The sequence below is a fragment of the Lolium perenne genome, chromosome 4 (assembly GCF_019359855.2).
Source record: "Lolium perenne isolate Kyuss_39 chromosome 4, Kyuss_2.0, whole genome shotgun sequence".
Taxonomy (NCBI): domain Eukaryota; kingdom Viridiplantae; phylum Streptophyta; class Magnoliopsida; order Poales; family Poaceae; genus Lolium; species Lolium perenne.
The window spans coordinates 278,256,633-278,272,615 of NC_067247.2; the positions used below are offsets into that span (position 1 = coordinate 278,256,633).

Sequence of the window (15,983 nt, forward strand, 5' to 3'; positions counted from 1 at the left end):
GATGGTTGTCTTCTCCCCATTGTGCTATCATTGTCGGATCTTGTGAGCTGCCTAACATGATCAAGATCATCTATCTGTAATTCTATATGTTGCATTTGTTGGGATCCGATGAATAGAGAATACTTGTTATGTTGATTATCGAAGTTATATCTACGTGTTGTTTATGATCTTGCATGCTCTCCGTTACTAGTAGATGCTCTGGCCAAGTAGATGCTTGTAACTCCAAGAGGGAGTACTTATGCTCGATAGTGGGTTCATGCCTGCATTGACACCTGGGACAAAGTGATGAAAGTTCTAAGGTTGTGTTGTGCTGTTGCCACTAGGGATAAAACATTGATGCTATGTCTAAGGATGTAGTTGTTGATTACATTACGCACCATACTTAATGCAATTGTCTGTTGCTTTGCAACTTAATACTGGAGGGGGTTCGGATGATAACCTGAAGGTGGACTTTTTAGGCATAGATGCAGTTGGATGGCGGTCTATGTACTTTGTCGTAATGCCCAATTAAATCTCACTATACTCATCATGATATGTATGTGCATTGTCATGCTCTCTTTATTTGTCAATTGCCCAACTGTAATTTGTTCACCCAACATGCTGTTTGTCTTATGGGAGAGACACCTCTAGTGAACTGTGGACCCCGGTCCAATTCTCTTTACTGAAATACAATCTACTGCAATACTTGTTCTATTGTTTTCTGCAAACAATCATCTTCCACACAATACGGTTAATCCTTTGTTACAGCAAGCCGGTGAGATTGACAACCTCACTGTTTCGTTGGGGCAAAGTACTTTGGTTGTGTTGTGCAGGTTCCACGTTGGCGCCGGAATCCCTGGTGTTGCGCCGCACTACATCCCGCCGCCATCAACCTTCAACGTGCTTCTTGGCTCCTCCTGGTTCGATAAACCTTGGTTTCTTTCTGAGGGAAAACTTGCTGCTGTGCGCATCATACCTTCCTCTTGGGGTTCCCAACGAACGTGTGAGTTACACACCATCACATAACGACATCTAGATTACAAAGCTCATCATATGGATCTCAATCATGTAAGGCAGCTCATGAGATCATTGTATTGAAGTACATGGGAGAGAGAGATTAACCACATAGCTACCGGTACAACCCTCAGCCTCGGGGGAGAACTACTCCCTCCTCATCATAGGAGACAACAGCGGCGATGAAGATGGCGGTGGTGTCGATGGAGATGCCTTCCGGGGGCACTTCCCCGTCCCGGCGGCGTGCCAGAACAGAGACTTCTGTCCCCGAATCTTGGCTTCGCGATGGCCGCGGCTCTGGAAGGTTTCTCGTACCGTGGCTTATTCGTATCGAAGATTTAGGTCAGGAAGGCTTATATAGGCGAAGAGTCGGAGTCGGAGGGGCCACGGGGCCCCCTCACAGTAGGGGGGCGCGCCCCCCTTGGCCGCGCCGCCATGTGGGGTGGGGCCCCCCTGGCTCCCCTCTGGCCCCTCTTCGGTGCTCTGGAAGCTTCCGGGAAAAATAAGATTCTGGGCGTTGTTTTCGTCCAATTCCGAGAATATTTCCTTTGTAAGATTTCTGAAACCAAAAACATCAGAAAATAGGAACTGGCACTTCGGCATCTTGTTAATAGGTTAGTTCCAGAAAATGCATCAAAACGATATAAAGTGTGAACAAAACATGTAGGTATTATCATAAAACAAGCATGGAACATAAGAAATTATAGATACGTTGGAGACATATCAATGTCCCTTTCGCCTTCCTTCGTGTTTAAACGTTGGTAGAGGTCCTCATACGCCCGACCCCTTGCTTCACTCACCGCCCGCTTTGCAGCCTTCTTCGCCACCTTGTACTTCTCCATGTTAGCTGCACTCCTGTCCAGATATAGGCATCTGAAACAATCCTTCTTCTCCCTAATAACATTTTGGACCTCAACGTTCCACCACCATGTATCCTTAGCTTCCCTTCTACTTCCCTTAGTCACCCCAAACTCCTCTACAGCGACCTTCCGCAAGCAGGTTGCCATAATCGTCCACATCATGTTTGCATCGCCTCCTTCCTCCCAAGGGCCCTCCTTAATAACCCTCTCCCTGAAAGCCTGGGATGCCTCACCCTTGAGCTTCCACCACTTTGTTCTAGCGACTTTGGCGCGCTTACCCCGCTGGACACAGATCCTGAAGCGAAATTCAGCAACCACCAGCTTATGTTGAGGGACAACACTCTCTCCAGGTATCACCTTACAATCAATGCAGGCGCGTCTGTCTTCTCTTCTAGAGAGGACAAAATCAATCTGGCTAGAGTGTAGACCACTACTGAACGTCACTAGATGGGATTCTCTCTTCCTAAAGAGGGTGTTAGCTACGACCATGTCATAGGCTAGAGCGAAGCTCGGGACGTATTCTCCTTCTTGGTTCCTGATGCCATAGCCAAAGCCCCCATGCACCCTTTCAAAACCTGTGTTAGATGTACCCACATGGCCATTGAGGTCTCCTCCTATGAAGAGCTTCTCACCAATAGGTACCCTCCTAACCAAGTTCTCCAGGCCTTCCCAGAACTCCCTCTTGGTGCTCTCATTGTGGCCTACTTGTGGGGCATACGCGCTGATAACATTGAGGACTAAGTCCCCAACAACCAGCTTGACAAGGATCATCCGGTCCCCTTGCCTCTTGACGTCCACAACTCCATCCCTGAGGCTCTTAAATACCAAGATACCTACCCCATTTTTGTTTGAAGTTGTCCCCGTGTACCACAACTTGAAACCGGTATCCTCCACCTTCTTCGCCTTCTGTCCCTTCCATTTGGTCTCTTGGACACATAGGACATCAACACGCCTCCTCACCGCCGTATCAACTAACTCCCGTAACTTACCCGTCAAGGACCCTACGTTCCAGCTACCTAAGCGTATCCTCCTAGGCTCGGCTAACTTCCTTACCCTCCGCACTCGTCGAGTCAAATGCGGAGACCCTTGCTCATTTTTCACTACACCGGGGCGTCGGTGCAGCGCGCCACTAAGGATGCGGCGACGCGACCCTTGCTCACTTATCACCGTATCCAGATCAAGATACGGCGCACCACCAAGGGGGTGACGGCCCGGCCCTTGCCCATTTGACACCACACCCGGGTTCCGATGTGACGCGTCGCTAAGAGGGTTACACCCCAATGAGGTTCCTTTGGGTTTCATCTCCATAAGAGTGGCTGGGTTTTTTACGTTGGCTCGCCCCGCCTATCACAACCCTCCTCCTTTACCCGGGCTTGGGACCAGCTTATTTTTGCCGGTGTCTTATTTACGAAAAGAGATCTCGTATCGATATACTTTAATGAGCTACTCCTCTTTTTGAACATGGTGGAAGTGTTACCATGTCACTGAACATACCTCTCACACCGTCACACGTGAACTGTCAAAAGAATGCTATGTTGATTTGATGCCATCAGCTACTACTTCTGCTCCTACTTGACAACACTTATGTATTACCTCAAGATTCACATAATAATATGTTTATGCGTAATAATACACCGTTCACTATTGGTAATCATTAAGCATTTACTTATCTTGTGATTTACTAACTTGTTAGCAAGCATAATATAATCAAGTGCATGTTGATGATGAAAATGTTCTGTCATAACATACCAAAATGTGATTTAGTTTCGGATTCCTTGCAAACGAACTCAACAAAATAGACATATCTTGAACTAGATTAGCTTTCAAGTTTTGTATTTAGTATGGGATGTGTTCAACAATTATGCATTTTGGTTATCTGGAGAACATGATGTATCAATAAAGAAAAACGGGGTGCATGCCAAGTTAGAATATCTCCATGCTCTAGCAGAAAATAAGTGATTTAATGTTTCATTAATTTCTAACGTATCTCGCAAGAAAATAATTTAAATATAATTGTCTAGTCTAATTTATCATATCATGCAATTTCAGTTGATATGAGACCTACAAGGTCCTAGGTTTAAATCCTAACCAACGTGGTATTAAGATCTAATGATCCACGTCTAAGGCCCGTTCGAGTTCTAAAAAGGAAAAAGGTGTGTTGAATATCTCTTCCATCAGATATATCTTTTGATTGAACTGGTAGCAAAGTATTTGGATTTCGCTAAGAAAAATTGGTACGTTTGAACTTGCTGACTAAAAACCTATGATATCAATACTCTAAAGCAGGAATTTTCCCGACAAGGCGGAAAGTCTTGCACCTTTTGATCTTGGGGTCTCGAGTGATCAATGTTTTTGTTGTTCAGTTTAATTTTATCCTAAGAACAAAAATCGCTAAATATCCAACCTGCACCAAACAAGATGGTCGTAGTGGACAAACCATTAAGACAATTAAGATCTTATGAAATATGATGCTATATTTATTTAAATCCATTTTGTTTGTGTTAAAGTTATTAATTAAGATTGAGATACTTTTTGTTGATTCGTCTGTAATAAGTTCTGAAATGATGAACGAAAAAAATTAAAACGATTCCCCCCCCCCCCCCCCCCCCTCTCATGTCAGCACGTAACAAACCACCATGTGTTCTGGAAGTATTCCCAGTGAATCAGGATATATAAAGCAATGTTTTATACCACATGTACTGGATATAATAAAGTTTTTTTTTGCCTCATCCATTTATTAAGCAGAAGGTGCCCGATTTTTAGGAGAAAACCGAGTAAAAACCAACAACAACTGTGCCATAGCACACCCAAACTACACACACCGCCACAAGGGCACACCCAGCCACCCTGGTTACCCACAAAAGCTAAGAAGCTCAAGCAGGCCTATGCCAAACAGATGGCTCTTTGGAGAGAGACCGGCAGCTCCGCTTTTGACGACGAGCCTCGGAGAGGAGATGCGCAAGACAAGCGCCGAATAGGACCTTCACCGGACCGCCCCACGCAGGTCATCGTACACCGCCCGAGGGTGGCTTCGACTTCACAGCAAGAAGAGATCACCACGAAGTCATTCGAACACGCCAGAACGGAGCCGACTAACATGACCTTGCCGCAACCAAACCTTGGTCACCACCATCGTCGTTGCCTCACAAGACTCCACCCGGAACACCCGGACCTCCGGTTGACCTCCTGCCAACCCAGAAGCCATGTGTGCCTACCCCGCCAGAGTGCGCGAAGGGGGTCACCACCTTCAAGACGACGCCCTCAAGAGGGGACACGACAAAGAATCGACGCCGTCGTCTGATCCCATAGGATCAAGGCTTTCACCCGAAGATGTGAACCCGAGGCAGCGAAGGTCGTAGAGCTCCACGATCGCCCCCCAAGAAGGACGGCGACATCCACAGACGCCACGCGGTCAGGCTTTCGCCCGGAGCAAACGAACCACCACACCCTCACGCGGCCGGACAGCGAGACGAAGATCGAAAAACGCTGTCAGCCCGCAGTCCGCAGACACACCTCATGTGCAGAAGCGGTGCCACCGCCACACACAAGCCACCACCACCACACACAAGCCACCACCGCCACCTCCACCAGACCAAGGAGCTCCGCGAGCTCGGCTGCCACCACCCGCACCACGCGGGGTTGAAGAGCCGAGTCGCACCATTACTGCCGACCAACTCACCGAGAAGAGCTCCGCGGACGCTGCCAACCGCCACAGAGAGGGAACTTCGACGGACGCCAACACGGGGGGTCCAAGGCAGAGCCGTCGGCCGCAGCAGCGCGAGCCCCCGGTCCAGCCACCATGCCGCCCTCGTGGCCACAGTGGCCGCCAACCACCGACATCACACCTGCAGGGCCGCCACCCCGTCATCCAGCACCGCCCCCACCCCTGCAGCAACGCCGGTGAAGGCCGGGAAGAAGGGCGCCGCCTCAGCCCCGGCATCCACGGGCCGAGCCAGCGCGAGCAGGGGCGATCCCGAGCAGGCCCGCCGGAGCCCATCTGGGCCCGAGCGTGCGCCGCCATGCCCCGCCCCGCCAGCATCGCTGCACCACCGCTGCGCCCCGCCCACGCGCCATCACGGCCGCCTGCGACACCGTCATCGCCCAGCCGCCGGCCCCAGCGCCTGCCGCCATGCCCTGCGCCCGACGAGCTCCCTCTCGCCAGGGAACGCGGGAGGGAAAGGAACCGCCCCGCTGCCACCTTCCCCGGGGAGCACGCGGCTTTGCCGGCCCCCTCCGGCGGTGGCGAAACAGGGAGGAGAGGTGGAGGGTGGCTACAGGCGGCGGTGGGTAGGGTTCCCCCTGGCCGCCAGAGGAGGGCGACGCGGGGGGGGGGGGGGGAGGGAGTAGCTGCTTTTATGGATACTAGGACAAAACCCGTGCTTCGCTACGGAGTAAATTATAAATCTATCCCACTGGGTTGTATTATGGATTGTCACCTAAGACACAAACATTATCCTTCTGCTAGCACTCATCACCCATGTCCAAGGTTATGTCATACACTCGTACGTGTTGTGCCTTTTGTTGCATCGTTCTCTCATTGTTCCTGTTGCACCACCCATCGAGAATTTATGAAAAACTAAAATGCGAAGCTTTTAAAAGAAACAAACAAAAGTGGCCATGAGTTGCATTGGGAGAAACAAACGCTCCATGAACAATGCGCGTAGTGAGGTGCCGACCACCATAACCGCCGCGAGAGTGGCCATCTAGCAGCTAGCCGTGGTTGACTCCAATCCGTGTCAGATTGACACAGCAGCCGCCTGAGCCGCGCATGCTGGACCACGCAAGTCGAGGTTAGTGCCCTTGGCTCTCTTTCTCCTTCCTTGAAAAATCGCCACTTAATCTCTCCCACGTGCTCTCCTTCTCCTTCCTACCAAAATCCCCACAAAATCTCTCCCCTGTGCTCTCTTTCTCCTTCCTGCCAAAATTCCCACAAAATCCCACGCCGCTGGTGACGGCGAGGTGCCCGTTCTCGGCAGCCTGGTTGTTCTGGTGAGCAACAGCACGCCCCTTTTGGTCGCGTGCCCCCTCCTTTTCGTCGTTGACCTCTCCGGATCAATTTTGGTCCCTGACTCTGGGTAATCAGGCCGAACGCGTTGGCGTCAGCACACATGTTTCCCCTGCTGGTGGCGCTTCCTCCATCCCCGCCGCTAGTCAGGCAGCGGCAGCAGCGGTGATGGGGCGAGCGGCGCAGCAGTCAATGGCAATCAGGGGCAGGTGGCGGCGTTTGGGGAGAGGAGAAACAAATAACCAACCGCTGTATTATGTGATTTGGTGGGAGGACAATTCTGTCTATAAAATGTTGGATGAAAAGTTTAGCAGAAACCGTTACAACGGGTGAAAGAAAAAAAGATACACTAACCACATGAGTAGGACTAATAATCGTGCACCACTCAGATCTATATCCTCTATATCACTTTTTGTGCGTGTTCTTTTTATTGCAATAAAGAACAGCATATTACAAGCTAAATTTTTTTTTCCAAACGATCCACGTGGGATCGAATTTTCATTACCATGGAGATAACGAAAATACAACATCAGTTTTCAGAGGGGGGGGGGGGGGGGAGATCGCCGCCTAATGCTAACGTTCAGGACAAATATTATAGAACCAGGAAGTATATTACATGAAAACGACAACCTTGTCAGCGACAAGGGAACAACTCAAAAGAGCGCAACAACAAGAGGACTGGGAACAGCCTAGATCGCACAGCAAACGACTTCAGGAGGTTGAGTCTTCATGAGTATCATCAGAGTTCTTATCCTCCAGGCGCAACTGATTAGCTCGTCCAGAACTCCTCGCAGGTGGATTTCCATCTCCCGCCGCAGCAGCAAGGCGCAGTAGTCCATCAGCTCCAGCACGAAGCTCCAAGGCATCCTGCTCACCATGGAGACCTGACCAATAATTCATGAAAACAGCAGCGTAACTGATGATATCAATCGGCGAGCTGATTAACTTTTTTTCAAAATAGGATTTATTTCTTAGTTTCCAAATGGCCCAGCAAACAGCAGCCAAACCAGCAATCTGAGTGTTACGACTAGCATGAGAGAACTGAGGGAACCACCAAAAAAATTGGGAAAAACTCCCAGGTCGAGTAGGAGCTTTGATAGCAGTGGCTATTGCACTCCACACAAACTTGGCAGCAGAACAGCCAAAAAAGAGGTGGATGATGGATTCATGTTCATTACAGAACTGACAGATGGGGTCCCCAGGCCAATTGCGTTTAAGCAAATTATCTTTAGTGGCAATAGCATTATGCCAGATCAGCCAAAGCCAAATTTTGATTTTTAAAGGGACTTTGCTTTTCCAGAGATGCCTAAAGGATCTATCTCGACCTCCACCACTGATCTGTTTATACACAGATTTTACAGTGAAGTTGCCCTTTTTAGTCCATTTCCATCTGGGGGAGTCCTTCTCCTGAGATAATTGAGATTGATTCAGTAACTGAAATAAGCCAGCCTCTTGAATAATCAAATCAGGAGGTAGCCATCTTCTGTAAGAAAATCTCCAACCCATATTGGCTGCATCAGCAACAGTGATGTGTTGTTCATTGCAGATATCAAACAAGGCAGGGAACATATCCTTAAGAGGATTGATGCTGCACCAAGAATCTCCCCATAAGCTAGTTAATTCCCCATTCCCAACTTTCATTCTCCTGCCACAGAGATAAAGATCTCTAACTTTCAACATATCACTCCAGAGGGGAGAGTCTCCAGGTCTGTGTTTTGCATAGTAAATGCCTTTGTGATTCAAGTATTTTAATCTCGTAAAATCTTGCCAGGGACCAGTGTCATGCTCCAATTTCCACCACCATTTGCACATCAAACTAATATTGAATCTGGATAAATCCTTTACTCCCAAACCACCTTTCTGTTTGGGCTTACAGATCCATCTCCATCTAACAAAGTGATATTTTCTTTTATCAGCACTACCAGCCCAGAAAAAAGACCTGATAGGCTTATCAATTTGTTCAATAGTTGATTTATGCAAAAGTCTCAGTGACATCTGGTACACAGCAGTGCTAGCAAGGCAAGCATCAATCTTAATCAACCTCCCCCCAATGGACATGGAATTTCCAATCCAGCCACTCATCTTTTTCTTGGTTTTCTCTCCCAGGAATCTCATGTCAGCTACTGAAGCTCTTCTGGCACAAACAGGAGTCCCCAGATACCTGATGGGCCAAGTACCTTTCTGACAATTGAATAATTCAGCATAGAAAGTTTGTTTAATATCATCCTCCAGAATCATCATAACTTCACTTTTCTCAAAGTTAATTTTCAGACCTGACATAGCTTCAAAGATATAGAGCAGGAGCTTTAAGTTAACAGCTTGTTGAGCATCATCTTGCGGTAGCAAAATAGTGTCATCTGCATACTGAAGAATTGCAGTGCCCATCTGCACCATGTTATCTGCCAGCCCAGTAATCAAGCCATTGGATTGTGCCAAGTGCACCACTTTGGCCAAGCTATTAGCAGCCATATTAAACAGAAAGGAGGCAAAAGGATCACCTTGTCTCACACCTTTATGACTAGTAAAATATGGGCCCACCTTGTCATTTACTTTGACACTAAGGGTCCCACCAGCTACAGATTTCTTGATCCAAGTCAACCAATTATCACTGAATCCCTTCTGTTCACAACAGTCAAACAGGAATCCCCAGTCCACTTTATCATATGCCTTTTCAAAGTCTATTTTCAAGACAATCCCCTGTTTTTTCCTGAATTTGCTCTCTCTCAGAACTTCTTGAAGCAACATTACTCCATCAGAGATGAATCTCCCCTTGATGAAGGCAGTCTGGCATGGAAGTAGAAGTTTACTCATCACAGGGTTTGCTCTAACAGTCAGGACTTTTGTTATTATCTTGAAGAACACTTGGAGCAGACATATGGGTCTAAATTTTTGAATAATGTCAGCATCAGAAGATTTGGGAATCAAAGTGATAATCCCATAATTGATCCTACTCAGGTCAATTTTGTGCTCAAACAAATCTTTGAAAACATGCAAGACATCAAACTTGACAATGTCCCAGCAATGTTGATAAAATTCAATGGGAAAACCATCAGGGCCAGCAGCTTTATTTTTCTCCATGTGGTCAATGACATCTTTAATTTCCTCCAAGGAAAAATTCATATCCAACCCAGCTCTATCAACATCATTCAGTTTTTCTTCATCAGACCATACATCTCCATTTAGCCTGATGCCAGAATCATTCACAGGACCAAACAAATCCTTGTAAAAATCAGTGGCATGCTCCAACAAAGCAGCATCACCAAGAACAATAGAGTCACCTTTTTTCAAAGAGAAAATAGTTCTCTTTCTTTTACACCCATTAGCAGCTTTATGGAAAAAAGCAGAATTGCTATCCCCATAAAGGAGCCAATTCTCTCTTGATCTCTGTCTCCAAAAGGATTCCTCATTATCCAGCACTTCCAACAAATTAAGTTGGAGGGAAGCCCTTGTTTCCCTTTGACTTGGAGATAAGGGTCCCATTTCTTCCAAATCCTCAAGTTCTTTTAATTCAGCAGTTATATCATTTTTCTTTTTAATATCTGCCCCTCTCAAATTGGCACCCCAACCTTTTAAGGATTTTTTGATATTTTTCAGCTTTTTAACTATTCTGTCCAAGCTGTTACTGGCAAACATCTGCTGTTCCCAACATCTCTTCACTCTGTCAAGGAAGCTGTCCTCTTTGAGCCATCTTTTTTCAAATCTGAAGTCTCTTTTTTTAACCTTGATATCAAGAGTGTCAAGAATTAATGGACTGTGATCAGACATATCTCTCACCAACTTGTGAACAGTTACAAGAGGAAAAAGATCTTCCCATGAACTGCTCATCAAGAACCTATCCAATTTCTCCAAAGTGGGATCACTGTGATTATTGGACCAAGTAAACTGGCCACCAGTCATGTGAATTTCTCTCAAGGCACAAGTGTTAATGATGGAATTGAATATGTCAGACCATTTATTATGAGTCATAGCCTTATTTTTCTCACTGGAAAATCTCAGAAGATTGAAATCACCCCCTACCAAAATTGGTAGAGTTTGATTACTACAAATATTCCCAAGTTCCACCAAAAAATCCTCTTTTTCAGAGGCTTGAGCAGCTCCATAGACTATAATCAAGCACCACTTCACATTAATCTTCAGGTCAAGCAAAGAAACCTTGATGTGAAATCTGCCCACTGAAGTATCACAAATGGTAAACCTGGATAGCCTAAAACCACCCAGGATACCCCCACTTCTACCCACTGAGCTGATCCATTTCCAATCAAAATCACCTCCAGGGTCAATTCTCCTGAGAAAAGCAGGAGAGTAGTCCTTTTTGATGGTTTCTTGGAGACCAATGAAATCAAGCTGTTGGCCCTTAATCAAATCAGCAAGATAAATGCTCATCCCTTTCTTCCCAACCCCTCTGCAATTTAAAGAGGCACCTATCATAGATACTTTGGATTTTTCTTCCTTCTCCTGGTTCCAGCCACAATGCCACACAAAGGGTGGTCAATGTTGGCTTTCACCTGGGCAGCACTTGATTTTGACTGTGCCCCCACAATGGTATCACTTGATTTTGACTGTGACCCATTCCTTCCAACCTTGCAAACCGATTTATTGGCTTTCTTCTTTCTTCTGGATAAAACAGGAGTGAAATCATCCTCCTCCAGATCCCTGTCACTCTCACATGAAATATCACCAAGACCCAGCAAGAGAACTTGGTCTGATATCTCAGAATTGGTATGGACAGAAGATTTTTGCATATTATTTATATTATGTCTAGCAATTTCTAGATCTTTCAGGTAACTAACTTTTTCAAGAGAGAAAGAAGCAGGATCAACACCCATCTCAAGAGCCCTAGACATGATAGTTTCATCATCCAGTAAAGCAAAAGAATTAAAGGTGTTCAGATTTGTACCTGGGATGTTAGAAGATTCAACAGTCCCCATGGTCCTAGCACCAATTCTGACAGTGTGAGTGCCCATAGATTCAATTCTGGAGCTCATCCTAGGTGCAGGCTGCTGCTGATCACCACCAGCATTGAGAGAGATGTTGCCACCTGAAGAGACATTATCAATTAGAGGATTATCAACCTGAGAGAGAGGGTCCTCTTGTGATTCTGGTTCAGGCTGGGAGCCATCAACAGGAATAACTACAGCAGTTCTTTCAGTTATAAGAGAAGGAGCAGCCAAAGCCAGAATCCCCTGTCCCTGTGTCAGATAAGGTGTATCAGACCCCTGTGAGTTATCACTGCTGCCATAGTCAACCAGCTCTTCAGAGGAATCATTATTTTCATTCACATTTTCCACAATAGGATCTAGGAGTTCCTTGTACTCTTTCTGAATTGTAAAAGCCTTGTCACTGCCAGATCTTGCCAGAGAGGTGAGGAACTGCTTATAAGAGTCAGCTGCCTTCTGAGAGGAAGAGCTTTCACCAGACTGAGATGGAATGGATGCAAGAGCACCAACCACCTCTTTGTGCACATCAGTAAGAGAGGAAGGGCTAGCAGTGGCACAAGAAGAGGGGTTCTCATCAGGATAGCAAGTGAGCTCCCTTTCAAATAGTTTCCTTTTGCCTGTATCTTTCCTAAGAACTTGAGAAGCTTGCATAGATGATTGTCTGTGTGACCCAATATGAGTTCCAGAAACCTTTGGAGGAGCTGATTGGGAGCCAGCATCTGAGTTTTGCAGACCCATTCTCTGTCTTTTAGGGGTGCCTTGATCACCCTCAGTGCCTTGGACATCAATATGAACAGCTGGTTTGTTACCAGTATTAGAAGATGGCTCAAACAGCTCTCTGGAATATTGAAATTCATAGAAACCTTTCTTGATCTCACCAATCCTGGAATTGGGAACCAGAGATAAGTCCTGGCTGCCAATCTTGACTCTCACATAAGCAAAGTGTCTGAGGTAATTCTTGTCAAGAGCTAGAGGCTTGCCAACAAGACTGGCAGCATAATAAGCTGTGGACTTGTTTCTGAACTTCATAGGGATCCCTTTTATTCTGAACCAAGCTTCTTGCATAACAGAAATAGGTTCAATATCCCCAGCCCACTTCTCCAGACTGATAATAGCACCAGGGACAGTTCTCATGAACAATTTCCCAAAATGGGCAAGTTCTTCAATTGCTTTTGCTAAAGGAAATCGAGTCCTGAACTCTGTAGCCGAAACTTCTTTAGCAAAAAATCGCCAGTTGATCTTCATCGATTCTGCCCAAACATTGAATTCATGCTCTATGTTTCTGCAATTCACCTCACCTTTTTCAACTGTAATGTGGGCATAATTGAGTTGTTCGACCGAATAATTATCTTCCTCAGGAACAGGAATGGAGTAGAACCCAGAGCCAAATTCCTCACTCCCGAAGAAAGGGGCATTGTATTCCCATGGATCACGTTCTTGACAAATGGAAATGTGATGATCTCCTCCGCAAACAAAGCATGCAAGATTTCTAATAGGAATATCAGGCCTTCTACTTGCAGAGGGCATGGATGCAGGAACTGGTGGTGGTACAGAGGACCCCACCGGCTCCGGCAGAGAGACAAGAGATTGAGAGCTGTCCGCGACCATAGCAGATCTATGCTGAGATTGATTTTGAGAGCCAGCTCCTAACGCATCTACATCAATAGTATTAGATGATGGCAAGGAGGGGGCTACAGGACTTACATCAGCAGATCGGGCGGAGTTGGGGTTGGAGGAAGCTCCAGGAACCATCTCGGAACGGTGCGCCCATCTATCACGAGCACGCAGATCATCTTCCTTGCGAGATCTTTCAGCCAGAGCACATTCACGCGCGACACGCTCTGAGATGCGAGTCGCTTCACGTTGACGCTCATCGTCGAGACGACGACGCTCATCAGATCTTCTGCGTTCCTCAAAGCGGAGACGCTCTTGATCCGCCTGTCGCCGCTCTTCATCACGACGCCGGATCTCCTCATCACGACGCCATTCTTCATCACGGCGACGCTCCTCTTCCCACCGGCGTTGTTCGTCTCTTCTATCAGCCTCAGATCCAACTCGAGGACGGTAGCCGAAGTAGTTGTTTCTCCTCGGAGGAGATCTGCGCGGCCCTCCGAACCGCCGATCCATCCGCGGAAGAGCGGTGATCTGCGCGTAGGATCTGTTGTCGCCGGCGACCGTTCCAGACCAGCGGCGGAGAGGCGGTGGTTGGGCGAGGTCACATCTGGGGGAGGGAGGCGATGCAACGAAGACAACTGCTCCGGTGCCAACTGAACTAGGGTTAACACGGACCCTCTCCGCATCTCGGTGAAAAGGCGATCCACCTTGAACAGTGTTGGGCTGAGGCCCAACAGAAGCCGCCATTGCCGCATCTGAAAAAGCTCCAGATCCATCGCGCGATGAAATCCGCGTGCAGCTGCGGACCGTGTTTGAGCGAGAGCGTTGGGCTCGACCCAGAAAAATTCGGTCCAACCCACAGCCCAGACTCGGACCAAACAAAATTTGGACGCCACCGAATTCCCGCGCGGATCCGATCGGGATATCTGCAACATTGAAATCAACTTCAGAGATGAAATTACGATTCAGATCGCAAAATCTAGCCACCAAAGAATCCCAGATCGCTATCCCCGGGGTTCGGATGATGATCCCATCACGAACAAATCGAAGGATCGCAGCTCGCTCGACAATCGGTCGCGAATCACCAGAAACCTGCGGAGCAGAGAAGGGAGGGAGCGGTTGTTGCTGTCGGAGAGGGGAGGCGGCGGCGATGACTGGAAGGGCAGGGGCGGCGGCGGTGGGCGCCGTGGAGGACGGCGGCGCTAGGTTACTTGGGGAGACGTCATCCTTCACTGACGATCCCGTCTTCTCTGCACAACAATCATTGGCTGAAAATCATGCCGGCTCCCTTCTGAGCTGGATGAGGATGGATCAGATCAAACCGAGATCGAGAGAAGTGGAATGGCTTCTTGGCCGCATTACAAGCTAAATGAGGAGTAACTAAAAATTGCCACAATATTCTCACGATTTGCATAATGCAAAAAGGCTATGGAAGCAAATAATAATACCAGGCAAGTTTGATCTGATTTAACATGAGTCAATGCAACCACAATGGAGAAAACCAAATAACTATGGAATGACGCTAGCTATGCAACCACAATAAAAAAAACTATGCCTATAGAAAATCGATTTCGTAAGCATGAAAACATTCGCTTGAGTAAATATATAGATAGAATATATAGATTAGGCCAGAAAATGTGAGGCAACCGGCACTATTCTTAGACAACAATTGTGGTGTTTTTTTTGCTTACTGGCTTTTTCCCTAGCATCCAAACCTCATATTTTTCCATGTTCTTAACGCAAAAACACTTACAAAAGGATCAATACCACATGAGCGAAGGTAGGTGCATATTTTAGGCCGTAAGTAGGGCTGAAAATGTGAGGCAACCGGCACTATTCTTAGACAACAATTGTGGTGTTTTTTTTGCTTACTGGCTTTTTCCCTAGCATCCAAACCTCATATTTTTCCATGTTCTTAACGCAAAAACACTTACAAAAGGATCAATACCACATGAGCGAAGGTAGGTGCATATTGGAATTAGATAGCCAGCGAATTACCTGACCATGGTGCGTGTTTGTGGTCGTGTTCCCAAAAAACGTATGCATCTATCTGCACTTCCTCCACCAAATGCAAGAAGGCCATTCAGATGAACTCACAATCCTGCCTGTAATAAAATAGCTCACAATCCAATCTGTAAAGAAATAGTTGACACATCCACATAATAAAACTGAACTTGCATCTGCACTACAATTGAACAGCTTTCAATACCGTATTAAAAATGAACTGTCTCTCAATCTTGTCCAACGACAGCGAAATTAAAGATCCATCTGTATTTTAAACCAAACTCTGTTTTCCCTTCTTTTCACAGCCAAAAACATGCGACAGAGTCTCTCAAGAAAGAATTGTCAATTTCCTCTCATAAATTCAGATAAGTTTACAGTACCATATATGCTACTGTCGATTCCTCTCACTGGGCTCGCGGTAGCCTGGCCATGGAGGAACGGATCTGGTTACACTCTTCCGAGGACGGCGAGCATGCGGAGGATGCTGATTGAATCGAATAGAGCGGCGACGATGGCCAAGACCCTCGCGACGGGCTGTACTCCTCCGCATCCTCCCTGGTCATGGAGGTA

General features: G+C 46.9%; 1 protein-coding gene across 1 annotated transcript; it reads right to left on the minus strand.

The window, feature by feature from the left end:
- Positions 1-1,694: 1,694 nt before the first annotated feature.
- Positions 1,695-3,155, minus strand: LOC127347654 (uncharacterized). The gene has a single exon (XM_051373821.1). It carries the CDS (start codon positions 3,153-3,155, stop codon positions 1,695-1,697), a length of 1,461 nt encoding a protein of 486 aa, XP_051229781.1.
- Between the last annotated feature and the right edge of the window lie 12,828 nt (positions 3,156-15,983).

What these genes read in the sequence shown, in the direction of transcription:
- LOC127347654 (XM_051373821.1), bottom strand. Translation starts at nt 3,155, where the DNA reads ATGAAACCCAAAGGAACCTCATTGGGGTGTAACCCTCTTAGCGACGCG.